The sequence below is a fragment of the Ciconia boyciana genome, chromosome 5, assembly GCF_034638445.1.
Source record: "Ciconia boyciana chromosome 5, ASM3463844v1, whole genome shotgun sequence".
In the NCBI taxonomy this organism is placed as follows: Eukaryota; Metazoa; Chordata; class Aves; order Ciconiiformes; family Ciconiidae; genus Ciconia; species Ciconia boyciana.
In genome coordinates this window covers 13,444,294-13,472,074 of record NC_132938.1, presented here as the reverse complement: position 1 = coordinate 13,472,074, position 27,781 = coordinate 13,444,294, and the positions used below count along the sequence as shown (strand labels likewise).

The 27,781-nt window shown below is 44.3% G+C and overlaps 4 protein-coding genes across 5 annotated transcripts in view; 2 read left to right on the top strand and 2 right to left on the bottom strand.

Annotated features, from left to right (window-relative positions):
• Positions 1–530: 530 nt before the first annotated feature.
• On the bottom strand, positions 531–2,859 carry CFAP184 (cilia and flagella associated protein 184). Its single transcript, XM_072862341.1, has 2 exons — positions 1,939–2,859; positions 531–1,652 (listed from the first exon to the last, which is right to left on the bottom strand). Exons 1-2 carry the CDS (start codon positions 2,857–2,859, stop codon positions 1,071–1,073), a joined length of 1,503 nt encoding a protein of 500 aa, XP_072718442.1. The 3' UTR covers positions 531–1,070.
• A 321-nt stretch (positions 2,860–3,180) lies between these two features.
• On the top strand, positions 3,181–9,753 carry TADA2B (transcriptional adaptor 2B). Its single transcript, XM_072863386.1, has 2 exons — positions 3,181–3,517; positions 4,766–9,753. Exons 1-2 carry the CDS (start codon positions 3,191–3,193, stop codon positions 5,756–5,758), a joined length of 1,320 nt encoding a protein of 439 aa, XP_072719487.1. The 5' UTR covers positions 3,181–3,190; the 3' UTR covers positions 5,759–9,753.
• Positions 9,754–11,416: 1,663 nt separating this feature from the next.
• On the bottom strand, positions 11,417–17,698 carry GRPEL1 (GrpE like 1, mitochondrial). Its single transcript, XM_072863387.1, has 4 exons — positions 17,532–17,698; positions 16,373–16,541; positions 14,719–14,800; positions 11,417–12,337 (listed from the first exon to the last, which is right to left on the bottom strand). Exons 1-4 carry the CDS (start codon positions 17,600–17,602, stop codon positions 11,991–11,993), a joined length of 669 nt encoding a protein of 222 aa, XP_072719488.1. The 5' UTR covers positions 17,603–17,698; the 3' UTR covers positions 11,417–11,990.
• SORCS2 (sortilin related VPS10 domain containing receptor 2) overlaps positions 16,934–27,781 on the top strand; it is a 653,060-nt gene continuing 642,212 nt past the window's right edge. Inside the window, exons 1-2 of one of the 2 annotated variants that reach the window (XR_012042837.1) lie at positions 17,212–17,276; positions 18,978–19,432. The gene's annotated coding sequence lies outside the window, so the exon portion shown is untranslated. Of the gene's footprint in view, positions 17,277–18,977; positions 19,433–27,781 lie in introns of both variants that reach the window. The other variant, XR_012042835.1, reaches the window with a different exon arrangement.

The window sequence follows — 27,781 nt, the reverse complement described above, 5'->3', positions numbered from 1 at the left end:
AAGGAGCCTACCAAAGTTGCGATTCCTCCAGTAATGAGAATATAGTATGTCAGAGCTCCAGCGTTTTACTGGCCTAAAATGTTTCTATATTCTTGGTATCCATCCCCTGCCTTCAATAAAAAAAAAAATAATGCTACACTAGCAGCAGCAAGAGCTGCGGGATATAGATCAGTCTCACTGTTTGCCACAATGGACTTGGAGTTTAAAGAACATACTGTTTTGAAAGGGGAAGCTGCTTCCTGTAACTAAAGCTCTGTGAGCTGTACAGTCATAAATGTGTAAATGTTTGTTGCTCCCTCCCCTTTTTCTTTAGTCTTTTTCTGGAATTTTGGTATGCCAGAGTTGAGCAGTGCAGAGGGGACTGAAATGGTGATGGGCTTATGCTGTTCTCTACCTCTTCGCACAAGGCTAAGTACCCCCTAAAACTGTAAAAGCTGAAAGACCAAAAAAATTAAAAACTAGTTTTGAGTGATAAGATTTATGTATATATTTATACTATGAAAATAGTTTGTAAAGTAATAAGCCTTTCTTCTTGTGCACCACCAAGGCAGACTTGGCAGCTAAGTATATTACAAACAGGCGAGTGGTTTAGTGCTTCTGTAGTGTATTGGCTGTATGCAAGTCACGTCAGGTATTGACAGTGAGCTTCTATCCAGTTCTCGGCCACATCTATGAAAATGACCCCTTACGACGTGCCCAGAAGGCAGGTATAGTTATTGTACAGATGAAGTCGATACCAAACTATAAAATCCATACAGAGGGTGGCAGGATCAGGATTTGAGTTAGGGTGCAGTGAGTGCTCTGCTTAAACAGTATCGCCATGGCCTTACAGGACTGAATGTGAAGATGGTTTTCTAGAAGTGTAGGCTTTTGACTGTGGCTTTTTTTGTTTGTTTAAGGTAGGCATGTGCATATGGTTTCATTCAAAATTAGTAACTACTGTAATCACTGAATGCATAATATTGATGTGTCACTTAGGAAGGGCTTTTTCAGGAGTATGTGTGTCATGTATTCCCCAGGACTTAAAAAAAAGGCATGTTAAAAATTAGAATTACAGAAAATGCCTTTGCTTATTTCTTTTCCGTGCCTTCTTTTCTGTAGTCATCCTCAGCAAGGAAAGAGGAATTGGCTTCCTTGATTTTTTTCTGAATTCCCCTACAGGTAAGGATCAGACCAGCATGGTGATGTTTCAGTGTTTCCAGTCGCTGGCTTAGCAGCTCTACAGTATCCACCTTTTCCTCAAAGTCCCGAAGCAGTATCTCATGTCCAAGCAGCCCACGCTCCTGCTGCAATTTCAAATTGTTTCTTCGCAGTCTGTCTCTGGCCTGTTTGGTTTTGGTCAGAACGTCTCTCTTCTGTGACAAGACAGTCTCAATGTCCATCAGTTCAGCCTTTCTGCCTTGATTTTCAGCTTCCACAAACTGTAGTTTTTCCCTGAACTGGCTGAGAGTATGTACTGCGTTCGATATCTTCTTTTTGAGCTTCAGGATTTCGTCGTTGAGGTTCTCAATCTTTTCGCTCTGTTTCCGATTCTCTTTCTTCATGTGCTCAAAGTCCATAAAATGTTGACCCTCTACCCGTTCTCCCCGAGCCTTCAAGATGGTTTCAAGGTTTTGGATTTCATGCTTCAGCTTGATGTTTTCCACACGGGCCTAGAGGAGTAGAAATAAAAGAAGAGTTACTCTAATTCTTTAATCCTTGCCTTGCCAGGGCCGAAGTGCTTCCGTCTGAAGTAAGTCACGACAGTAATAAAGCTTCAAGGGGCGAAAAGCATCGTACATCTGCTGTCGTTTGCTACCGAGCGGTAGGTGTTAGGGGAAGAAAGTTACCCTATCTGGGCGAAGAGGAAAAGGCTGGCCTTTTCAGAAGTCTTTTTGACAAGACAGAGACGAGCGAGACAAGGCTGCAGCCGCAGCTCGAACGGGGCCTCAGCCTCACCTCGCGCACTCGCTCCTCTTTCTCCCGTCCCCGGGCCTGCAGCCGCTCCACCGCCGCCGCCGCCGCCTCCCGGCCGCCCAGCCGCCGGCCGAGGCTGGAGACGGCCACCGCCTTCTGGCGGGCCTGGAAGGCGGCCCACTCGGCCCGGGCCCGGGCCTGCCGCTCCTCGCCGCTCCGCCGCCGGGCCGCCAGCCGCTCCCGGCAGGCCGCCGCCGCCTGCTCCCGCTGCTCCCGCAGCTCCCGCAGCCGCAGGAGGCGCTGGGCGTACAGCCCCGGCCCGCCCGCGCCCGGCTCCGCCCGCGCCCGCCCCTCGCCCTGCCGCAGCCGCAGCAGCTCGCCCAGCCGCAGCTGCAGGCGGGCGCTGGCCTGCCGCAGCCGCTCCCGCTCCTCCGCCAGCCCGCGGTGCTCCGCCAGCAGCGCCGCCCGCTCCCGCCGCTCCTCCTCGCCCTCCCCCGCCGCGTCCCGCTCCTCGGGCGCCTCGCCCGCCGCCTCGCCGCTCCTCCGCTCGGCTCCGCCGGGGGCGGCCGGCGCCGGGGGGCCCGGGGCCTCTTCAGCCCGCGCGGCGGGAGGCGCCTCGCCCGCGGCACGGTCCCCGCCGCTCGCCGCCTCCTCCCCGGCGCCGCCGGTTGCTGGCGCGGCCACCGAGGGCCCCGGCGGTCCCTCCGCCACCGCCGGCTCCGACGGCTCCGGGGGCCCCGGCGGCTCCGTCTCCTCCAGCCCCAGCGGCTCTGGCTCGCGGGGCCCCGGTCCCTCCGGCGCCGGCGGCTCCTCCGGCCTCGGTTCCGCGGGCTCCCCGGGCCCGTCTAGCACCTCGGGCCCCGGCGACTCCCCCGGGGCACCCGGGCTCAGCTCCCGCCGCCCCGCCGGCCCCTGGGGGCGCTCAGGCCCCGGCCCCGGCCCCGGCCCGCCCGCCGCCTCCATGACCGGGCTGCTCCCCGCTTCCCCCGTTGCCCGGGCAACGGGACTCGGCTCCGGCGGGCGGCCCCGCCCCGCCCCGTCCCTCTCCGGCCGCGCCCCCTCGCCTCGGACCACCACTCAGCGGCGGGGTCGCTCGGGGTCGCCTCTCCGATTGGCCGCGGAAAAGGAAGACGGATCCCGGTCGGCCAATCCTAGCGTTTCGTTCGTTTTGATGCCCCCCGCGCCCAGGCGCGCTGGCCCCATTGGCCGAGGGGGCCGAGAGGAGGGCCAAGCCCTCCTCGTCCATTGGCCGTCCGTCGCGGGGCTCCGCCCGTCGGGCCCGCTGCCATTGGCGATGCCGGTGCGGGGGCGTGCCGGCGCGTGCGCGCGGCCTGTCGGCGGGCGGGGTAAGATGGCGGAACTGGGGAAGAAGTACTGCGTGTACTGCCTGGCCGAGGTGAGCTCCCTGCGCTTCCGCTGCACCGAGTGCGCCGACATCGAGCTCTGCCCCGACTGCTTCTCGGCGGGCGCCGAGATCGGCCCGCACCGCCGATGGCACGGCTACCAGCTTGTCGACGGCGGCCGCTTCACCCTCTGGGGCGCCGAGGCCGAGGGCGGCTGGAGCAGCCGGGAGGAGCAGCTGCTGCTGGACGCCATCGAGCAGTTCGGCTTCGGCAACTGGGTAAGGGCCGCGGGCCGCGGGGCGGGCTGCCGGCGGCGGGCTCCGCGTCCCGCCTGGCAGCGAGGGAGCTGCGCCCCGCGGGGCAGCGCCGCTCCTCGGGCCGCGGGCGGGCCTCTCCTGCGGCGGGCGCTCCCCCGCGCCCGGGCTCCGTCGTCCCCGCCCGGGCCGGGGTGCGCGGGGCAGCGGGCCGCCGCCGACCGGCCCGCGGGGAGCCGCCGGCCTGGGCTGCGGGGAGCCCGCAGGCCTGGCAGCAGCGGGGCCGTGCGCGATCCTGTCAGCAGGCGCCGGTGTCCCGTCCCGCTCCGCAGACCCGCCAGCGCTGCGGAGGCGGCAGCCGCTCTGGCTGGCAGGTGCAGGCGGCTCCGTGCCTCCGTGGGACGGTGGCCTCTCGGCCTTACCTGGGCTGCCGGAGGGAGAACCGCTGGTAAAAGGAGCGCTTCAGGCTTCGCGGACCTGTCGCGACCTTAGTTCCAGCGTATGCCGACCCCCAGCCTGAGCGTGTTACGGATCTTACGGCCTCTTCTTCCTCGCGTTCGGTCTTTTCCTTCAGGAAGTCACAGCTGTAAGCTTGGGGCTTGCCTTCTGTGTCAGTGTACAGTCAGGTTCGTTTTTAAAAAATAGCAGTAAAAAGCATCATCGTTTGATTCGTTAATTGTTACTTGGTTGTATTTTGCTTCATTAAACGTAAAGACTTTCAAAATCTTAAAGTTTATGATCACTGTAGCTTTAGTTCTTAAATAACCAGAAAAAGAGCAAATACTATCTCTCTCACTGTAAATACCATCTTTCTTTATTTCTGTATTGCTCTAAAAGTGCTTCAGCAATGCAATACAAATGAGCAAAATCCAAACGATGTAGCAGTCTCAGTGCTGGCTTGGGACTTAGAAAGCTTCCTGGTGATGGTAAGCGGGCTTTCTGAGGAGCAATGGATGCTCAGGAATCACCATGGGGATCCAGTGTCTCGATGGTGTTCCTGTACCTAGAGGATCCGATGCAGCTTGCCTCAGCGATGTTTCTGGTGCTGTTTTCATGGCTTCCCTGCCCCCGTGCACGTGTAAATACTTATCTGGACCTAAAAATGCAAATCTGATGGAAACGTGGCTAATTTCAGTATTGCTAGAAAAGTGTACGTGGCGCGAGTTGGCTTTTGAGGAGCAGGGAAGAAGAAGTCATGCTCTTACCCGAGCTCACATTATGCTGGAGATGTAATGGGAGTCATTTTATCACTCCTCCTTATTTTCCATTTAGGAGGACATGGCTGCTCACGTGGGAGCATCCCGAACGCCTCAGGAGGTGATGGAACACTACGTGAGCATGTATATCCATGGCAACCTGGGAAAAGCCTGCATCCCTGACACGATTCCGAACAGAGTAACGGATCACACGTGTCCCAGTGGTGGCCCGCTTTCTCCTAGCTTGACCACGCCGCTCCCACCATTGGATATATCGGTGGCTGAGCAGCAGCAGTTGGGATACATGCCGCTTCGGGATGACTACGAGATCGAATACGATCAAGACGCAGAGACTCTGATCAGTGGCCTTTCGGTGAACTATGACGATGATGATGTGGAAATAGAGTTAAAAAGAGCTCACGTAGACATGTACGTAAGGAAACTCAAGGAGAGGCAACGGCGGAAGAACATTGCACGAGACTATAACTTGGTACCGGCCTTTCTGGGGAAGGATAAAAAGGACAAGGAGAAAGCTCCCAAACGAAAGATCACAAAAGAAGAGAAGGAGTTGAGGCTGAAGCTGAGGCCTCTGTACCAGTTCATGTCTTGTAAGGAGTTTGAAGACTTCTTTGAGAACATGCACAAAGAGAGGATACTTCGAGCAAAGATTCGGGAGCTGCAGCGGTATCGTCGAAATGGAATCACCAAAATGGAAGAGTCGGCAGAATATGAGGCAGCCAGGCATAAACGGGAAAAGAGGAAGGAGAACAAAAACATAGCTAGTTCCAAGAGAGGGAAGGAAGATGGTAAGGAGGGTGAATTTGCTGCCATTGAAAACCTGCCTGGCTTTGAACTCTTATCGGACAGGGAAAAGGTGCTCTGCAGCTCTCTAAATTTGAGTCCTGCACGTTACGTGACTGTAAAAACTATAATCATTAAAGACCATCTCCAAAAAAGACAAGGAATTCCTTCAAAGAGTCGCCTTCCCAGTTACTTAGATAAGGTACTGAAGAAAAGGATTTTAAACTTTCTAACAGAAAGTGGTTGGATATCCAGGGATGCTTCATGAAACTCAGCTGATCTGAAAAAACACAGCAGAGGCCCATTACAGCCTCAAGGACTCCGTTATTTTTTCCTTCCCTCCCCAAAGATACAGAAATTATGTCACTTAACAACAAAAAAAAGGAAATACATAAACCCCCACAGTATTCATGATCCATGGTTCAAATAGACTTTTGCTTTGGATCATGGAAAATACTTAGTTGTGAAACTTCTACATTGGATGTCACTGCTTTTGGTACATTATTGGAACAGATTTCTTTCATGTGAACGTACTCACGTCCAGTAGTCCCAGAGTAGTTGCTTTACTCCTTACTACTGCACAAATGAGTATCAGTGTAATCCTTGCTTTTCTTTGAAGGTGGGAGACAGTTTCATTTGCTGGAAACTTTCTTCTCCCTTTGTTTTGTTTTTTGGTGTAATGCTGGCGGCAAAGTGAAGCTTACAAAAGTCCTGAGCTCAGGAGCACAGTGAGCGGGGATTTTTGTGACCATTGCTAAGCTTTTAGAACATTCTCCTTAGTAACTACAGCCAAGGTGCTGGGACAGCAGGGTGAGCGTTTCTGTTGAGAATACAGCAGGGATGAGCCATGGCAGGGAGTGGAAGGAAAGAAAGGTAGTAGGTGAGATGCCTTCAGGTACTTGTGCTGTGGAAAGGGTTCTTGAAGATCTACCTTCACACCCAGCTGATGTGGACATAGCTTTGACTTGAGTTTTTGCTGAAACTGACCCCACTGAAGCTTTGATGTTAACTAATTGGTAGCAAAGTTGCAGAAGTACAGGGCAGCTGTGGTGCTCTGTTCCGGAGGAGGGGTCAGCACTACTGTGAAGTGGCCGATTTGGGCCAGAAATGGGGTATAGGAAAATGGGAAAACCATTTTGCAGCGGTTGGGAGCCTCAGGCAGCAGAATCACCATTTCTTCTTGTTGGAGGAGCTTACTCCTCCTCCTTTGGTATCTGTAACTTCTGAGCTTGTATGGGCTGAGGAGGTGTAGCTGCCTCCTTCTGAATTTGATGGGGAGGGACAGGGAAAGGGAGCAAGATTCTGAAATGGAGAGTGAGCACCAAGATTGGTTTTTAAAAACAAAAATAGGAAGTGATGCAGATTAGGTTAAAATGCACAGCTAACATGCTCCTGAAGTACGGAGCTGTAAATCAAGCCATTACAGGGTTCTAATTGCACATACCTTGAAACGTATCGGACTAAGCACATTGAAGCTGAAATCACTGACATGGTTGGAGAACAGTGAATGCAGCCCACTGCAGTGAGAGCAGTGCGCCTTGAGAGGTAACTCGTCACAACTCCAACGACTACAGTCTGAACTGGGTGCTCGCGACAGGCACCAGCTGGCGATGTAACACAGCATCTAACAGGAATGCCAGATCCACAGTACTGCTTAGTAAGATCGACCAATTAAGGGAAAGATGTTGGAGGAGGACTAGAAAAGGTTTTTTATGCTCATTTAATCCTTAAATTCCCATGCTGGTATTTAACCAAATGAATAAAAAATGGTGGCTGCCATGTGGAAGACGGCACAGTGTTACTGGTGCCTAACCCTCTCTGCTGGTCTTGTCCAGAGCAGGAAGCTGTGACCGGAGGTCTGTTGGGTAGGTCTTCTGGAGCGCAGGTGTGCCAAAACATGGAACTGGACTGGCTTTGGAACAAGTGCAAGCACTGGAAATGTCATCTTGGTTTGATGCTTTGGGCTGTAGTCAGTGAGGATACCACAAAATCTTAAAACAGTATTAATTCTGCAACTTGGCAGAGGTATACTGATCAGAACTGGGTTTTAGTTAATATATCCAGCATTACCAAAATAGTGTTGCCAGTGAGTTTAGAATAAAAGGGGTACAATTACAAAGCCAGCATTTCTAAGGAAGAAAAAACCAAAACTCTAGTGCCTTTTTCTTTTGAGCTTGTGGTGTTATGTCCCTTCAAAAAAGGTAAGGGCTATGTCCTCTTGGATGTAATACTTTGGCTTACCTGTAAGTGGCTTGTTGTGGAATATTCGAGACAAAACTGTCTCTCCTTGGCAACAGTGGAAGTAACTGCAGTGTGCTGAGTAGCTTTAAGACCCAATTCCACCCTATATGTGTGTACAAACAGCACACAAGTTCATAAGGTACAAGCCCGTGGTTATTTTCTCTGTCCTACTCCTGTGGAAAGGAAGCTCAGCCTTTCTTTCTAGTCTTCTAGTTATGCAATTTGGTTCTTCCTGTAACTTGTTACCTAACTGCCATAACATACCATTACTGATAGTGTTCTGAAGCCTCAACTCTGCATGTAGCTGGGAGTTTAAAATAATTGGTTGGGGTTTTTTTTTCATTATTTTTTTCCTCAAATCTGTGATTTTTATTTTTACACTGTTTTGGCACATCTAAGTCTAACTGAAGCAATAGTCTAAAGCCCATCTGAACAATACTGAACAATAACTTAAGAAAATAATCTAGGCACCAATGAGTCATTTAAATGTTGAAGTCAATTCTGCATTTACACTTTGTGGTTTCTTAATTCCTCAGCCCCTCCAAAATGTTTCTTTGGTGCTAGACGTAACTTATTGAACATCAAAATGAATGTAAAATAAAGTATTTTTAATGTATGACATATGGATATCAATATTTATTTTATACTTGCAAGCAAATTCAAGGTGGTAAAATGTTTGTTTTAGCAAATACTAGTCCCTTGGAAAGAGCTTCCCTAGAAGCAATGTCTCATTGTCAGCTATGCTTTTAATTTTAAAGGTGACTTGCACTAGAGGATGCTGCTGTTCCATATTTTTCACATGGAACTGATGTAGTCTAAGCATTCCTTTGTTATGAGCTGCTGTTTTTTTGTCTGTTTGTTTTTAAGTTGAGATGCAGTTATGTTAATCCAGCAACCTACTAGAGCTATGCTGCTTGTCTTCTGTGGTGAAGGGGCTGAGAAAAAAACATGGCAAAGAGCTCTTCAACTTGTATCTTGTGTTGATCTGGAAGTGCTTCCTGTACTGTACAAATAACCTAGCCTTCATGTTGCTAATGAAAAGGTGTTTTATATGCTTAATGCTCTTGACTTTTCTAATTAAAGGTATTACTAATGATAGTATCTGTCCTAACAGCATTGATGTAAGCCTACAAAAAAGTGACACTCCACAAGCTGCTCAAAATACCGATCTTCTGCTACTGATAGAGGCAGCAATAAGTCTGTTTTAATGCTGTATGTTTACTTCAATCAGTCCAGTCCCAGTGATGTTTTACCATCATATTTGCTCACCAGGTAACAAGGGAGCATTACTCTCCATTCTGTGTGTACTACCCAGTGCAGAAGGGCTTGTTATGGAGTATTCTGGATACAGACCCTTCCTGCCCTGTGTTCTGTTGCAGTCCCAGTAAGCATTAAGAACAGTATTAGTAGGTTTGCACGAGTCTTTGACCATAAACTGCCTTGTAAATTACACAAACTAAGCACTCTGCCATTATTCTCTTGTGCTGTGGCTGTGTCAAATTTCTTTGCAACTGTAACTAACTTAATTAGCCTTTGGGTTTACTATCTCTTCTTGCAAAATGTTTTCGCATGTGCCCCAGTTGCTCTTAAGTGATGACACATTAAATACTGTGAAGGAAGGTACCTGGTGAGCATGTTCAGCTCATCAGCTTCTTCCTTGAAGGGAATGTTGCACTCATTTGAATAGTGTACTGGTGAACCTGTGCCAGACACACAAATGCCTGTGCTGAAATCATGTAAAACCTAACTGATGTTGTGCACACTCAGCATTTTACTAGGTTTTTGCATTGTATATTGGTAAATAAACTTGTATTAAAGTTTCTTTCCATTATTGATTGAATAGTAACGTAGCTTGCGTAATGAGGAAAATGGCTTAAGTCTTTGCAGGAACAAATGGAAATGCATTTTAGCTAAATGATGATGGGTGGAGAAGTGGTCTTTATGAAATAGCTAAACCAGAGGTACTGATAGTAGCTTTGTTGGCTGCTCATGTGCTTAAATTTCAGAACCACCTCTCTCTGTTCTTTGATTTCTTCAGTGCTTCTTACTGTTGTATGGCAGAATACACAGGTGGTTTGAGCTCTCAGTAAAGACTCAAGCTCTCCATGCTGAAAGCCTCTCTGAAAGGGCAGGCCAAGGAAAAAGAACCACTTAAATGAGATATTTATCAGCTTTAAAGATAATAGTTTGAGTCCTGTGCTGAACATTTAACAGCAACTAGTGTTTAAGAACACCCTGAATGAAGTAATGTAGTCCAAAAAATAAAGCTTGTGTGAGGTGCTGGGAAGCTCATTAACAAAATCTTAATCTGCTAGGGAAGAAGCTATCCCTCTGTTTTAATTGCCCTACTGGAAAAACTTATATACTAATGAAGTAATTACTAGATTTATTTTAGATCCAGAGGGGTTGGGAGGGGGCAGAACACCACATGACAGTTCTTAAAAGGTATATAAGTCAATCCTGGTCCCTTTATGGCATATCAGTTGAGCATGGGTTCCAATCATAGTGCAACAAAACCGTTTCTTCAATCCTACTTCACACAGCTACAGTGTGCTCTAACCCAAATGGAAGGAAGTTACTTCTAAATTCAACTTAAGTATATGGAATCCTCTTTTTTCTGTAGTTTTTACACTCAATCTTTGCATTTTGATCCCTGTACTTGATTAGTTAAAAAAAACCTAACACTGTAGTTGTCTTCTCACACGCACCAAAAATTATTCTCTCTCCCCTGCCCAGTTAAAGCATTGATTTTCTTTCTCAGAGTTGAGAAAGAATGAATGAATCCTTAAACATGACTAACCCCCAAACACTAGTATGCACTTAGGTTGCTCCTAGTTAACTAACTGATTCCCATGAGGCAAACCAGCACTGGAAGAAAAGTCTTAAAGAACAAGTAATCACGTCTCAGCATGAGTAGGTCTAGTGTTCAGTAAGCTGTTGGCAACTCTGCATCTGAACCAAAAAAAATAATCAATACTTGACTTTAAGGTAAGAAGCTCCTTAATCCAAGACAACCAGAAACAAGGGTGAAAAATTCAGAAGTACTTACTGTTTGCCAGGTCCTAATAACATGCGTAAGTTTGAAGTTTCTGTCCTGTGTGTTAAATGTATGGGGCTTTGAGGATACAAGAGGACAGATGCTTTGTCAGTTGTGTAATTTGCCAAGTTCCATCCACTCCTATCCAGGTGACCAGACACATGTAGGACAAAGCATTCAGTCAATCATGTATTGTATTTTAGCCTGATTCTGCAGGACTGGGAGCAGCAGGTGGAGTTAGACATGGCAAGAGCTGCATATGGGAAAAGTTCTGTTGCAACTTAAGATCCAAGCTGAGTAAATGCAAGAAATGAAGATGAAACTAAGTTCACATTTTTGTTTGAGCCACTTACATGCAATTATTTATGTAATTCTAAAAGACGGTATATACCAAACTCTTGGCTACATGCTTCTTTGGGTATTCTGGCTTTCAGCAGGGTTGTAACTACAGTTTGCATAACAAACTGATTGTAAAGCTTGGAAGTTACAAGACTATCAAAATTGTTTAAACCAATTTATACAATATTAAATTAAAAATCCAGAGATAGGATAAATTCCATTGGTTCTTCAATGCCATACAAGTATTAGATGGTTTTTTTGAGTCAACGTTACTACAGAACAGAAAGGGTTGAACAATTACAAAAGATGTCTACTCTCCATTGCCTTTTATTTACAGGTCAGAATTCACAAAGGTTTCAGTTTCAGTTGTTGAGAGAGATTATTTCTCAATAGACAAAAAAAGGGCATTTATCACATCAGTGTGTAAAAGCTGATGGACGCTTGCAGAAAACAGGTTATTTGTACTACTTCACCCACTTCTGCAATGTTAGAGTCTACAAAACAAAAGGAAGTGTTTGAACCACTATTTGGATTTTCAATCTACACATAGTGATAGACACGATACTGCAAAATTCTTGTGAGCATTTCATTCCTTTTGATTTAATGCACCTTCGGTAGCAATAGTTGTAAAAAAAAGTTACATAATCTAAAGCGTTAGAGGGCTTAATGGCTCTTGTATTTCACACTTAAGAGAGCTTACGGAACAGTGATGTTGAAGACCACTAAGCAGGAGAATCTTATCGGTTGCTTCATTTTTACTGGGAGACCTCAACCAATTCATTTAAACCTCTCGGGGCAGAGGAATGAGGAAAGCATGGTGTAAGAGAAAAACCATCCAGCTGTTTAATAGTTGTATGGCATTTTAAATTCTCAGATGAGGCAGCTAAGCATCTTTCACAACACCCACCAAGGCAGGCCGCAGTGTACGCCCATGCAGCTTATAGCCGATCTTGGATACTAATGCAATAGTGCCGGGCTCCTTCCCTTCCATGGGAGCATGGAACAATGCTTCGTGTTCATAGGGATCGAACTTGGCTCCGACAGGATTCAGTCTGAGCAGGCCATGTTTTTTAAACACTTTTTGAATCTGTACTTCTGTCATAACAAGACCTTCGTATAAGCTCTTCAAGTGCGGATTTTCATCCTTAATTTCTTCTTTTGGAACACTTTCTGTTGCTTTCTCCAAAATGTCTGCAACTTCTAGTAAGTCCTTACAGAAGCTCTGAATCCCTAAAAAGAAATAAAAGAGAAGGGAATGTGATTAGTCCACTGAGGGAAACAAGTGTTAAAAAAAAAAAAGCCCCAAACAAAACACAGAACCCCAAAACCTAGAGCAATCATCTGTACTCTCTTAGATTTTTAACAAGATATGTGATACTGTAAACATTTGTGGTAAAATGTCCTTCCCCATTTTACTTGATGATACAGAACTATTACAGATACCTTGAAATCCTCACCACCTCCTCTAGTTTTATGGAAAAAGGTATTTCAACTTAAAAGAGCTAAAGCTATGCTGATGACCTGCCATTAACAGGTAAAATTCTCACCAGTTACCAAAACCTTCAGATGGCTTAATGTAATTTCCTCATGTGTCTCTCATCCTGGGATTCACCTAAAGTTCCAAGCATTATGTTGCCCTATTCCTACTCTCTAATCTGATGTGCTAAAAATATTTGCAGAAGAAAAAGCATGTGGTCAGACTGATGAGGAGTCCAAGAGATGAACAGGGATTCTTCCTTGAATGAAAAGAACTCACACCTCTCCCTCCCACCACAAACCACTTTTTACAGAGTCAGAAGCTGTGCCTTGTAAGACTGAGCCATTCCTAAGCTAACAGTAGTGTGTATCCTGAAGCTGTTCTCTGGCTTACACTAAAAGAATCTGGACTCATCTCACTTAAGGCAAACTGCCTCTAGAAATCATGAAAAATCAAAACAATTCAGTAGAATAACACATTTCTACGTAGAGGTAAGCCAATGACAAACTGCACTGCATTTTGGTAGCCTTGTTTGTTTTTTTTTTTTAGCCACAGACAGCCTTTTTAATTCTAGCTCACATTTTAGATGGTTTTTTTCCTTACCAAGAAGCGATATGATCATTACCAGAGGACAAGTCTTTGGTTGAAACAAAAAAACCTACAGAAGCACCTTGCACAGTCTATAGAGATCAGCTAGTTCTCAAGAAAGGGTCACTTTAACAATTGCACAACTCCATGGAGACTCGAGCTCTTTATAGAACAGTAACTAACACTGTCCAAGTAGTTCCAAAAATATGAACAAATGAATCAAGGTTTTAAATTAAAACCAAAACTGTGGTTAGGGCTTAAGTGTCCCAAACATAGGTTAACCAGTTGTCTACTGATCTGGATCAAACCAAATAACCAAACTCTTCAGAAGGTGGTTTGTTTGGGTTTGGTGGTTGGTTTTTTTTTTTTTTGTGTGTGTAAGTTATCTCTGCAGATACCTGTGACTGCATCTCTAAGAATTTACGCAAGTCTCAGAAATGAGTGTCTCTTCATTCAACAGCAAAAGCAGTCATATATGAATGATAAAACTTAGAATCATGCAGATTATCTGTAATTTTGTTTTCATGAGAAATTTTATTTGAATATATATTTCTATTGTAGCATCTCTGAGCTCAGACATGACTCAAAGTCCTTCTGCACTAAGTAGCATATTAGTGAAGCAATGCTTATTGAAAATCAACTTCAGTGTGAAGCATTGAAACATCCATGAAATGGTACAAAAATACTATGTACCTGAGAAATGCTTTTTCTTACAGTACACATTAACTGAAGAACTGTATTCAGAAATAAAAACTTCTGTATTCAGAATTAAACTATACAGCTGTGTATAGTGTGTGGCAGAAAAGGCCAACTCATTTTTCAAGCCAGGGTGACAGTCAAACACTAAGGTGATATAGCACTCTTCTGCTGCAGTATCTGCATACAATTTCTGCTTTACAGATTTGTTTGAACTGTCAAAATCAGATGTCAGTAGCCTGGCTCTTGAAGAAAGATGTGTTTCTAGCACTCCTCGTAGCCAGTGACTGTACATTCCTACCACTGAAAAGAATCCACCCATCTAAATGTATTACTTCTGTTTGAAAGCTATGGCCTTCAACAGAACAGAAAAGTTATTCAAATGTAAAAGGCTAAAAAAACCCAAAAAACCAAAACAGAACCAAACCCAAAACAAACACCAAGAACAAAAAACCCCAAAGCAGAAGGAAAGCTAGTATTCCATGCTCTTGGTTCAGTTTTTTGCAGTCAGTTCTGAGAACAAAGTGCATGAAAAAGGCAAACTTCAGGCTGCAAACCTTACTGAAAAATCTAGTAGTGCAGTACATACTGTAGGAAATCAGATACCAAATTTAAAGAAAATTTCAAGCTGTTGACTTTAGCAGTTTAAGTCTTGGCCTTGTCTAGCAAGATGATTACAATTCTGATGCAAAGCAAGGAACCGTTCAAACCTCTCTGCCTCAAATAATAAATTTTTTTAACCAAGTAGTCAGAAGTACAACTTGTCAAAACTGTGGGCCAGTCAGCTCAATTTTCCAGGCTTTGCATTTCCTGGGTCTTATGAGTATACACAAGAGGAGCCTCCACTGACCGTATAACTTTGCCTCTTCTACCAGTTTCTGGCTTCTTTGCCTCACGTTTTCTGCATCTGCCAAGGCACGCTTGTACTTGTCCTAAAAAAGACAAACCAGTAACAGAAGAGATTTCATTACTGGTGGTTGGGTAGTTGACAATAATTCAAACCAGCAAATTCAGTATAAAACAGCATTTTAAACAGTTACATAGCCTAAACCCACCATCTAAAGAGTAATCTGAAGATGACATGCCAATTATCACAGCATCCCTCCTACCAAGGCAGATGTTTGCTTCACTTTAGCACAGACAGAAGTGAGGGAAAGGAAATAAGATGGGTTTCCAGACTCTCAGTATTTGTCAACAGATTAGCTGGAAGAAATTTTTAACTCTACAGATATATCAATTTTTAGGAATCAAAGATTTCTGCTTTTTCTGATGTGTGTCACAGAAAGCTTTCATCAGCCATAACATATTTTGACACTATGGCAAATGAGATTCAACCCAGCCATGACTTTCAAACCATCTCTTCCCTCTCCATACATAACACAGAGTGTCCTCCAGTTTTTCCAAACTTTTCAAACTATGAAGTGTAACTCCTCTGTTGTTCAGGTTAAGTTTTGGTCTATTCCTAGCAATATGGCCATCTAGCAGCAGAGGTACTAAGAATGAAATTCAGTAAACTTAGGCACTTCAGGTTGAGTGCTTCACCACCTAACCTAGAACTCCATGTTGGGCTTCCACTCTGAATATGCTTGACCTTCACATGCTAGTGAAGAATCTCAAAACAGAATAAAAATAGTCAACGAATTGACTGAAGAGCCACGTTAGGCAGCCAATAGCAAATCCTGTCAACAGCGCTGTTAAATGACCTCAGCTTTGTCCTTCAGTGCTTTGGGAAGTGCAACAGAAAGGAAACTCAGTTCACGTATGATCCATAGGTGCTGCTTCTATAGAAGGTTCTGGGCTACCTCTCAAAGTCTCAAATGCTCTAGAAAGACATTTTATATAAAGCACTCATCCAGAAAAGCAACACCTTTGTTTAATCCATGCCTCCCACCTCTCAGGGCATCCTACACCCTCTGCTGAAGTCATGAACAGGAAAGAATGCAAGATACATTAGGCCAGACAGAGGGAACATGGTGCTTCAGCCTTGTGTTTGAAGGGCTCTTCCACAAAGAAGGTTTGAAACTTCCACTTCCTAAGTATATAATAAGTAGACTATTATAGAAAAGCTAAGCATCATTAACCTCGACCTTTGAAAAGTCAGCAGCTGTTTTCAGAAAGCCTACTCTTAGCACACACAAATACACACATCAGACACACTCAAACCCTTCCATGGGCTTCCAAAAATTATTTCTCCACTGAGCAAAATTTAAGTGAACTGAAGTCAGCAAAACTCAGTAACAAATTTTCAGGCTGGAGAAGGTCCAACTCCATCCAGAAATCAGAAAGAAACTATCCAAAATCTTAATTTTGGACCTGGGATGCATCTCAGGTCTTGTAATACATCTCCTCTTAAGTTTAAAGAAATTATTGAATTGCAGGTTTTTATTCAACAACTAAACCACAGTCACACAACTGCATCCAGGTTGTGCACTGAGAACCCGTGAGGAATGTTGTTAGGTATGCAGTTTGTAAGGTATGCAACATGATAACCAAAAGACACTTACAGTAACTTCTTTTAGTTGTTCTTCCAGTTTGGCCTTTTCTTCAGTTAACATTTTTTCAGCAGAGCTGGGTTCAACCTTCTGCTCATTTTGGCTCTGACTCTGGTCCTCTTCCAAGTTCTGGCCAGTATTTTTCTGTTGTGTTGCTACACAAAGCAGTCGTGGAGAAGTTCTAAGGCAAAAACATGTGGACAATATTAATCAATTGCTTACTTTGTAAGATATTAGCATTTTCTGGACATAGTAGACACTTTATTTGATACGTCAATGTCTACAAAATTCTCACATTAAAGCACAAATTAATACAACAATTCTAGGTCCGTGAAAACTGTATGCAGAACCTTTCATCAGAAGTGACTGAACTTAGCCTGTCTAAACTGTTACAAAAAATAACTTTGCTGCAAGATAACAACCACTGGGCAGCAGCTTGTAAGTGTCCATTATATTCAGTTTATAAAGTCACAGCGCTTTTATGGGAATATGAGCTCGTTTTCAGCACAGTACTCTATTAGGAAGCAAACCCAGTTTACGTGATGCAATCGCCTGCAACAGTCTCCCAGAAAACACACCAACGAGAACAGTGGTTTGCCGCTGATTGCTAGAGAGCAACGAAAAGCACCTTCTGTGTCGCTGCTGTATCTCATTGCTATATCACAAATATCACGTCAAGAACGGGCCAGTCTCCGTGAAGATGACTACTTATCACTTCCTAACGTTTCTTAGGCTGAACTTGCTGAGCTACCCGAGCAAACCGGTTCACGGACGAGGCGGATGGAGCACTGCTGCAATGACAAAAGGCCTCGGATCCCTGCACGCCACATCAAGACTTCAGGCCTGGAGGCCTTCAGACTCAAGACCGGGCCAGGAGGGCCCCGCAACGCCTGGCCGGGCCACTCTCCGGGGGAGGGTAAGGGAAGCCAGCAAAGGGCGGCGGAGGATGGGGGGTCGGCACCAGCCCGTCCCGGCTGTAGGAAGGGGCTCCCCGGCGCAGAGCCGGAGGGCTGGGGCTCGGGGGGTGAAGCACCCCAGCGCGGCGGGGCTGGGCCCCGCTCTCCTCCTGGCCCGGCCCGGCCGGGCGATGGCGAGGCGGTGAGTGCGGACCCGGACGCGGACCCGACTCGACGCGTCCAATCCAGGTCTGGGGGCGCGGCGCGACCCTCACCTCAGGGAGAAGCTCAGCAGCGGGTACCGCGGGCGCAGCGCGCCCCACACGCACTGGGCCACGGCCGCCATAGCGCCTTCCTGCCCGCCGACCGCCTCAGCCCGCCCCTCCGGGCCTCCGCGCGACCGCCGCCAATCAGCGAGCGGGCAGGCTAAGAGTGACGCGGCCGACGACCAATCCGCAAGGCGGATGGACGCCTCAGGCCACACAGGCGAGGCGGGAGGTGGAGCCTGCAGCTCTTCCGGGGCGCTGCGGAGAGCTCCAGTGAGGAGCGCTCTCCTCGCTCCCCCGCGTGGCGGAAGGTGACGCGAGGGTAGGCGTGGCCGCGGGCGAGGCGAGGGGGCGGGGCTCGCGCCGAGAGGGCCATTCTGTTTTGTGAGGGAGGCCGGCGGGCCTGGTTGCGTTTGCCTTGAGTGTGGGCCCGGCCGGCTTCCTGCTGCCCCGCCGCGGGGCGTTAAAGCATAACGTTGGGAACGAGAGCCTGCGGGAGTTAGCAGGGCACTGGCTAAGGTCAGGCGTCCATATTTTCCTGTCAAAACTGGTCAGCGCAAGCTGGAGGCAATTCAGTGGCCGCAGGTGGTCCAGTCTAATGATCCGTATCTTTCCTGTGCAATTTGTGATGGAAAAAGTTGAAGATTTCAGCTCATGTTTTTAAACTGCCAAGTAACCCTGTTACCAGTAATACGTTGTAGCAGCCGTCAATAATTTGTCTGCAAACCTCCACATAAAGGTTTTCATCATGTGTGTCTATACATGCTTGCTGTAATGGCTGTATATGCTTTTGCTGGATAATCATGATCTAAAATCTTGAGCTTTCATTAAAAGGGATAACGTTGCTAATCCACGGCTTCCAAATTTGGCCACCTGCTTGTGCAGCCAGTTTGTGCAAGTGTCCCGTGTAACAAGGCTACGGAAGCCCTGCTCGGTGATACTTGGATGACTTCTTAACTTTGGCAGTGTTGTCAATTACTTTGTCATTATCCTGTTAAAAGGGGAAAAAAAATCAAGGTCATGCATTTATCGTATGTTCCCAAAGCGCGCGCTAGATTATTCACAGATGCCTGAACACCAGCTCTTAACCTGATTTTTGCATGCATTTGTGCACTTCCCAAATGAAATCTGAAGGATAGAGAAGATGCAGATTCCATAATGCAAATTCAGTAAATGTTATATTCAAATGTATGATTAAAGTATTCCTAACAAGCTGCAGCAGACACTTCTGGCTTGCTGCATGAGAATCCTGCAGAAATTAGGACCTTGCTAAGTTAAATCAAACTTCGGCAGAGTGCAGGAAGTTGTCAGTGTGGCCTTTATTTGGCAGGTTTGCTTGTCTATGATGTGTTGCTTCATGGCCTCTGCAGAAAGCAGGATAAATGGTCTAACAAGGCCAGTGTCCTCATACCATGACAACTGTTAGATCCCAAGGAGTCTTGCTGTCTCTTACAGTTACATGGATGTGGATTTCTCCTCCTGTGAGAAGATTTGGAAGAGCTAGAAGCATACCAATAAATGGTCTTGAGTGACAACAGGCAACAGCTTTAAGATAAGAACCAAATGTTTTTGCAGTCCGTGGTTTTTATATTTTGGTGATCACTCTTCTGTGATGTGACACTGGTACAGTCCAACAGCTTGCCTATACAGAACACAGCAAAGAAAAAGGGTGTATGCCATGTGCTGTCCATACATGGAGTGGCTGTAGTGCTGTCAGTAACTGCTTTCTGGAAACTAGATAAGCCACAAATTCCAAGCTTCATTCTCAGAAATACTGAAAGTAGTAGTTGAGGAAATCTGTTAAAGATGCTGATAATGCTGAGGAAGGATCAGAGAGAACAAGGAGAAAAATAGGAATGGCCATAAAGGACGATACCCACAGAAAGCCATGAGGAAATGAGACAGAGAAGGTAAGTGGATCTTTAGGTCTGATGTTTTTAAAATGTTTCCTGGAAAGATTATTGGTTCCTTACAAAACCTAGATGAGCAGTCTGCCTGTCTTGTCTTTTTGTCTGTTGTTTTTCCCTGGCACCCTTAGCATGTAGCTTCCTATTTCAGCCTTTCTTCATTCTCTGCTGCCTACCATCTCTGGAAGTTGTGCTTGATTAATGATTGATCACAAAATCACGGAACTGATAACAAAAGGTTGAGAAAAGCCCATTGCCAGCATGTCTCATTTATACCCAATTAAAATATATTGGATTTCTGAAACAAGTTCCTTCTTGTATTAGGACCCATTTGCCCCAAATGACAGTTCATAGGCCTTTTGCAAGCAAATATTCAAGATACTCTACAGTGAAAATGAATTTTGTTGTGATTTTCTCAACTTGAACAGCTGTCAAGAAAAACCCACAGCTGGCACAGATGCTGATAGCTTAAGACTAAACAGCATATGCAGCACAAAAGAAGAGCATGCAAGTTTACATGGAGCTTGTCTGCATCATGACTGATGTTGGCTGTGAGTACTATCCCGCTTTGACCAAAAAAAACCTTTTTCATGCTTTGTTCCGACTTACACTGTTGCAGTCTGTTCTAACTGTAGTGCCACCTAGTGGGTTGCGGTTTTTTTTAAACTCAACTAATGAGTATTCAGCATCTGTTGCTTGACCTGGTTGGCAGTCACAGATGTTCAGTAAGAAACATAGTTTTGTTCTTGAGCAGTCCTCTCCATATCAAGCGGTCTTTTGCTCTTCACATAAATACCAAGTTTGAATATGATTTGATCATAAGTAATGCTTGTCGTGAATTCTAAAACATTAACCAGCTGCTGCTTTTCAACTTGATGTGGTTAAAAATGACTCTAACCTCTAATTTCTGTGGACTAGTGATAGAATCAGGTAGTCTGGATATAATTCTTGGTTCCTCTAGTGATTCACTTTGTGGTCTTGTGCAGTTATTTAAACTCTTTTCCACATTTCTACAACTACAAATTAAGGGTAGTAATCTTTCAGTACCTTACAAGAAAGTTGTTTAGAGAGCACGAGGGAATTTCTGTGATATTTTGAAAATTCAAAATGTCAACTGAATTATAAGTCTCTCTTTTATTATTAACATTGAACTTGCAGTGAAGTAATCCTTTGAGATGAAAAATGCCATAAATGCAAGATTTGTGTTTGAAAAGTTAAATGAAAAATCAAGGCATTTCTGTTTCTCTAAAAAAGAAAAAAAGCTAGTTCTGTCTCCTAATGCTAAGATATAGTCTATTGATATTCAACCAGCAAACAGAATGCCATTACATTTGTATTTCAAATATGAACTGTATTATTAATGTTTTGAGGGTAAAAGCAAAAGGGTATCGTACCTTTCCAATCAGGTATGTTCTGTGTCATCCTAATCAGAACCAAATATTGAGCTATGGTGGGAGCAAGTGGAAAAAAAAAACCCAACCAGAAAAATATCTTTGTAAATATTCTAGCAGTGACCTTTCAGGCCAGTTACCAGGAAATACCTAAATTAAATTAAAAATGTTAATTTAGCTGTAAGACTGTTACTGAACTATATAGCAGTGAAGACAAACTTGTTCATACCTGTGCCCTTTAGAAAAGATCACAGATAAGACCACTTAGCCATAGTATTCCATAGTCCATTGTGGGGAGATGTCTAGTGTAATATTAGGGGACTGATCCTTGTGTATAAAATAATAAAAAAAATTCCTCTATAAGGATTATTGAGACTGAGGATCAGCTACACCCTGGATCCATTTCAAACAGAGGACAATAAAGATTAAATCATTACTTGAATCCAGAAACTTTAAATCCTGAAATGCAGGTTGGGGCGTGTGGGGGAGATAACCTTACTTTCTTTTAATTAGAGTCGCACTAAGATGGTTAATCTGTACATTCAGAATTTATAATTTTTAATGAAAACATTTTAAGAAATCTCTCCTGAGAGAGAATGTGTAATACCTACTTTCTGCCTAGTTTCTCCTTAGGCTGAAAATACAGAATCATACATCTTGCTCTGATTATAAAGAGTACTCTTTGAGTTCCCATAGCTTTTTGCTAACTAGTTTGAAAGGTACATTTTGTAACTATCTTGTTGCCTGGAGAATGTTGTCGCTGTGTTGGAAATCTAATAGCTATACCCACAGGGCTCTGAAGAGAGCTAATTAGAGCAATTTAGTATAGCAAAAGTTCTGTTCCTGGGAGGACACTGAAGAGATCCTTCCCCAAAGCAGCATGCCACAATTTCAGAGACAATTTATTGTAATATTCCTGCATAAGTCATTTGGTATCCCAAGGATTTACAAATCTGGCTATATCTATTATGGTTTGTTCTCTTAGCCCTCACGTTACCAGAGGCACTCATGTATGTCTTGTAACATTCCTGGAGATATAAAAATGGAAAAACTCTGTCAATCAAGCATTGTCTATCTTACTTTAGTCAAGTTACCAGTCAGAACCAAGCTGTTCAAATGCACAGAAACAATTTTCTATAATGCTGATGTGGCTTTCCACCTTGAGACAAATTTATTGAGCTTTGAGAGAAGAGTTTTCAAATCAATTGTGATTCTTTTAGTGGGGTGTCATGGATTTTCTTAATATTTTTCTTAAAAATAAATTGTTGCCTTTCAACTTACCAGAACAAGTTGATAGAAGAGGAGGTCAGCCCTCTTTTGTCACATTCAGATTTGCCAAGAAGACAGCGGTTTTTGGTATCCATTTCTGTACAAAGGCTAACAATGGAAGTGCTGTTATTGGAATGGTATTTTGCCATGCAGATCTACATTTTTCTTTCTTTCTTAATTTTTCTTTAAGATTTGATGAATTAGTTGCTGTTGGCCCATTTCTGCTGCCCTTGTCTACAAACAATTTGTATTAGTCAAAGGGAATGTTGTACGGTGAAGGACTGCCAAGCCAGGTGCTAGGCAAATAGGCTGCCAGTAGTGCTGTAAAAGCCTGAGGCCTGGCTATTTATTGCTCAAGTGTGACTTGTGCAAATGTTTCTCCCTTGCTTTTTACATATTTTTTTCTGATGACTGACAGGATGTTGAACTGCATGGTTGGTTGGGCCAGTGCACGGAGCTCTGTTTAGGCATGATGTTTTAGTGCTCTGATTCACAGTTCAGTCTCATAGGCAGGCTGTTCTTCGTGCACCCAGCTGGCTAACAAAGGAGGAACGCTCATTCTGCTGACATTGTGCAAGGGTATTGAAAAGCTATGAATACAAGAAGCATAAAGCAAAATTTAAAAGGATTATCTTTTGCTTTTATTCAACTCCTGTAGAAAGCAGCAAGAGCTTTTAATTGTGTTTCTATGCGTAATTAATGAGTGGGTGAACACTCCTGTGGGACCACTGCTGTGCTTCATTCAGTCCTAATCTAGCTAGGTTGGTCTGGCCAGAATGGGGACAAAGAGTTCAGCTGAAAATAGCTGGAGTGGGAGGGAATAAAAAGCTTCCAAAAATCTGATTGCCACATAAATAAGATCTACCTAATGACTTTTTGGTGCTTTATGTAGAGGTTACAATCTCTGAACCTGGACTTAAACCTGTACCTAAAATGAGTGCCTCACACTTTGTTCCTGTTCCACAAGCATCTGTGAAGGCACAACTTCAACTCTGTTATAGGAGCTCATATCATCATTAAAGTTAGGCTGGTGAAATTGTTTTGTCACATTTTTCTCAAAATCAGTTGGGTTCTGTTGCTGATACCTGTGGTATAACTCCAGGTTTTGGAGTTTATTTGAATGTAAAATGTGTGCCAGGCAGGTACAGACAGAACTGAATGAAAGCCCTTGTTTTACATCCACAGTACTTGCAGCTTGTTCAGAAAGCAAGAGCGTGGCTGCCCTTAAGTTTTCTAATAGTTGTTACCCAAAGTACTTTCACTGCTGTTTTAAAGGTCACCTCAGATTTATGAATCACCTCAGGTTAATGTGTTATTAATCAATCAGAAACCAGTTGAAAATTATTGGTTCAGCACTGTGAATGCTCTTGTGCTAGATCTTTATAGAATAAAATACCAGGAAGGGAATCTGTACTTCCATGCTATGTGTTAAATAGGAATTCTGCTGCTGTAGCTGAAACCACATAGTCTTTCCCTCTGACTCCATTAGCAGCTCCTGGTCTCTGCACTGTTCTCTGGTCTGACTGGACAAGCTGCTTCTTATTGCCTTTACAGCCCATTGTTGGCCCTTTGATTCTGCCCAGGCTTATGCTGTCCTTTCTCCTTTTTCCCGTTCTACCTTCTGCTCTGCACTTTCCATCACCATGTCTGCTGTGTTTGGAGTGGAGGAGCCTCTTTACCACACTGCTTCCATCTCTGCTTACTCACTCATTCTTGGATTTTGCTAAAGCTATCCTTGCTTAAGATCTCATCATGATTTGTGATCAAGAACACCTTCACCTTTTTGATATTAAACATTGCTTCAACAGCACTATGTTCATTTCTAGAGATGGTGTGATTGGTATCCCCTGCTCCTGGTCATGTGTTGTGCTTTAGCCCCGGTCAGCAATTAAGTACCACCCAGCTGCTCACTCACCCCCCCCCCCCCCCCAGTGGGATGGGGGAGAGAATCAGAAGAGCAAAAGTAAGAAAACTTGTGGGTTGAGATAAGAACAGTTTAATAATTGGAACAACAAAATAATAATAATAATAATAATAAATTGTAATAAGAAGGAAAACAACAAGAGAGCGAGAGAGGAACAAAAGCCAGGGGAAAAAAAACAGTGATACAACCGCTCACCACCCACTGACTGATGCCCAGCCAGTCCCTGAGCAGCGATCACTACTCACTGGCCAGCTCCCCCCAGTTTCTATACCGAGCATCGACGCCATATGGTATGGAATAGCCCTTTGGGCAGTTGGGGTCAGCTGTCCTGGCTGTGCCCCCTCCCAGTTTCTTGTGCACCTGGCAGAGCAAGGGAAGCTGAAAAGTCCTTGACCAGTGTAAGCACTGCTCAGCAACAACTAAAACATCAGTGTGTTATCAACATTATTCTCATCCTAAATCCAAACCACAGCACTATACCAGCTACTAGGAAGAAAATTAACTCTATCCCAGCTGAAACCAGGACATCATGATATTAGTATTGGTTCATAATTATGCTTGTGCTATGGTAAAGCATTAAGGTGGAGAATCCCTGCCCCCTCCCATGACTTTTCTTTTAATTGATCTTTATTACTGAACAGAGCAGACCCTTCCATTTCAAAGAGCTTATAGCTTTTTTATGTCTAGTGCTGTGTGTAGTTTATTAGACCACCTTTTCCTGCTTGCTTAATTTGTATTTTAAGCCTATTTTTAAAATGATATTTCTATTGTGTCTTTTTAAATATGTTTATTACTTTTCTATGAGTCCCCAAGTGCCTTGGCTGGCAAAGTCTTAATGAATAAAATTACTGTCATGTTATAGATATAAAAATCCACTCCTCCTTGGAATGGGGTGTGCAAGTTTGAAGAAGCTGAGGAAAATGAGAAGTATAGTTATCTTGGAGTTATTTTAAGTAAAATGGGATAAATACAGAGGAAAAATATTTGTTAAATTATTTTGCAGTTATGAACTGTTAATGTGTTGATCCTCCTAATTCTACATGATGCACATAAACCAAAGGGTATATCTATACTATTATTACAATGATGTTTGGGACAGATCCACTCAGGCTAACTTTGTAGGAGTTGAATGCTGACAGTAGTCTGGAAGAACCAAAGAATTGTGTATGTGCTTGAATGCCTGCTTGAGTGTCACAGTATGTTGTCATGCTAATTGGCTCTGAGCTGGTTGTGCTTCTGGAAAGCAACTAGTATCTGAGGCAGCTTGTATCTCATACAGCTCTATACTACTCTGCAGACACATTAGTGACTGCTACACATTGATTTGACAGCTTTTCTGTTATTTGGAACAGAAGGAACTGCTTTGGACTGCTGGTTGTTGTTTTTCAATAACAATTGTTAATACTTTAGTACAACACCAAGTGCATAAAAGATGTACGAACAAGAAGTTGAGGCTTCAGAGATAACTCTGAGAGCTGTAAAGTAGATGCTGTACTGTTCTGCCAGAAGACGGCATGACAGACTCAGAGGATCTGTTCTCATGGTTCTCCACATTGCAAATAACTTCAGAGCCAGCTTTTCAGTAAACTCCAGCTAAGCTACATAGAACGTGTAAGCAGTTGGCCAGCGCAGCTACAAGCAAGGTCAAGCAAGAGCAAAGCACAGGAAATATTTATGCATTAACGGCAGTTTCCTTGTTACAGCTCATGGTTTGTAAGGAATACATTCCCAGCTGGGGGGCAGTTCTGAGGCAGCAAGCAAATTTACCCAGCTTTTTACTTTTCAGATATTACCTGCCTTTGTAAGGGCTCTGCAGATCACTAGGTAAGTGCAAAATGCTGATAAAGTTAGGTGATGACTTAAGGCAGTCTCAGCTTTTCAGGCAGAGTGACTGAATGGGAGAGACAGGATACATTTATGTTCCTCTCTTTGCACAATGATGTGGTGGGTTGGCCCCGGCCAGGAACAAAGCGCCACCAGCCACTTGCTTACGTCCCCTCCCAGCAGGAATGGGGGAGAGAATCAGAAAGGCAGAAGCAAGAAAAACTCGTGGGTCAAGATAATGACAGTTTAATAAGAGAAGGAAAAAATGAAAAAAACCCACCAAGTGGTGCAAAGGCAATCACCACCTCTCACCAACAGACTGATGCCCAGCGAGCCTCTGAGCAATGACTGCCTTGGAAAGACTCCCTCCCCAGTTTTATTGTGGAGCATGACATATGGCATGGAATAACCCTTTGGTCAGTTTTGGTCAGCTGTCCCAGCCATGTCTCCTCCCAACCTCCTGTCCACCCCCAGCCTGTTTGCTGGGGGGGCAGAGTGAAAACCAGAGGAGGCATTGGTGCTTTGCAAGTGCTTTTCAGCAATAGCTAAAACATCAGTGTGTTATCAACACTGTTTTAGTCAAAAATCTAAAACAGAGCATCATACAGGTTGCTGTGAAGAAAAATTAACTCCATCCCAGCCAGACCCAGTACATACAGTAACAGATAGGCCTGACCCTACAGTGGGACAAACACTGTGCTAACTATAAATACAACTTGACTGCGTTTGCATCTTCTCATTTTCTTTAGTTGGTGTTAATGACATGTATCCAGTTGACATAGAGAAATACCGGTATCTTAAACTCCAAATAAATTTTATGAAAGCTATAAGCAAAAATTTTCAAATGGAATGGCTGAAATTGTGCATCTGCTCTCTATTTGTGCACATAAATATTTTGGTCTTCAGACATGTCCTTCACTTGCAGTTCCAGAAAATTTGTAGTAGTCTGATCACTCTTAAGACTGCATTTTACAGGGGTTGTATATTAATCATTTTTTGCTTGCATTTCATGATATATTTTCTTTGTATATTTAGGTGAAATTCTATTTTAGGTAAATCTGCAACCTAGATAAATATAAGCCTCTGGTTTAGAGAAACTTATTCCCGTAGAACTGCCTCTGTTTTCTTCTAAAAATGTCTGTGCCCTGTGGCAGAATCTCAGTCTGTTTAGGGACTTTCTGGAATGTCATTTCTAGCATTCCTGCATTTGTCCTGTAAGTGTTCCTACTTTACTTGAACTCCTGTTTTTATGTGAAATTTGTTACATTTCTTTCTGGAAGAGAAAATCACTTGGAGCAGAGAAGCTGAGACGACATGTAGTGTGGGATGGAGGTCCTATTAGGCTGGAAACAGTAATATGTTATTAAAACCAAGCAGTGTTTTGACCCACAGAGGGTCAAGGGATAAGTTGAGCATCAGGCTTCATTTTGGTTGGCCAGTAGAACTGTGGAACTATTTTATCTGTTGTTTGGGCTGGCAGCAGAGCTCTCAGTTTTTTCCACCATGTAAGTTACAAAGTGAGCGATTCAGGTGCTAATCAGGTGCTAAATATGTGTTGTCCTGTTGTAGATACCCCACATACCCCACCTGGCCTTGAGCAGCTGTTCCAGAAGTGCACAAGCCTTAGTAAGTCTTGTTTTGTTTCCACCAGCCCCATGCCGTTGTCTCATTTTAAATGTTTTTAGATAATCTATTTTTAGGCACCTGAATCACTCTTCAAACATCATTTCTAGCAAATATGTCTACAAAAATCCTGTAAGCCACAGTTCTACACCTAGTATATTAATTATAGCAATGCAGCTGGTGTACAAGCTCCTCTGTGCATGTCAAAAGAAGACCCTATTAAAGATATTTAAGGCCCAGCAAGTTGCTCTCTATCTTGCAGTCAGTATGCAGCTTTACATCATTGGGGCTTGTCTGCCTGTGCATCCCCTGTGTCTGTGT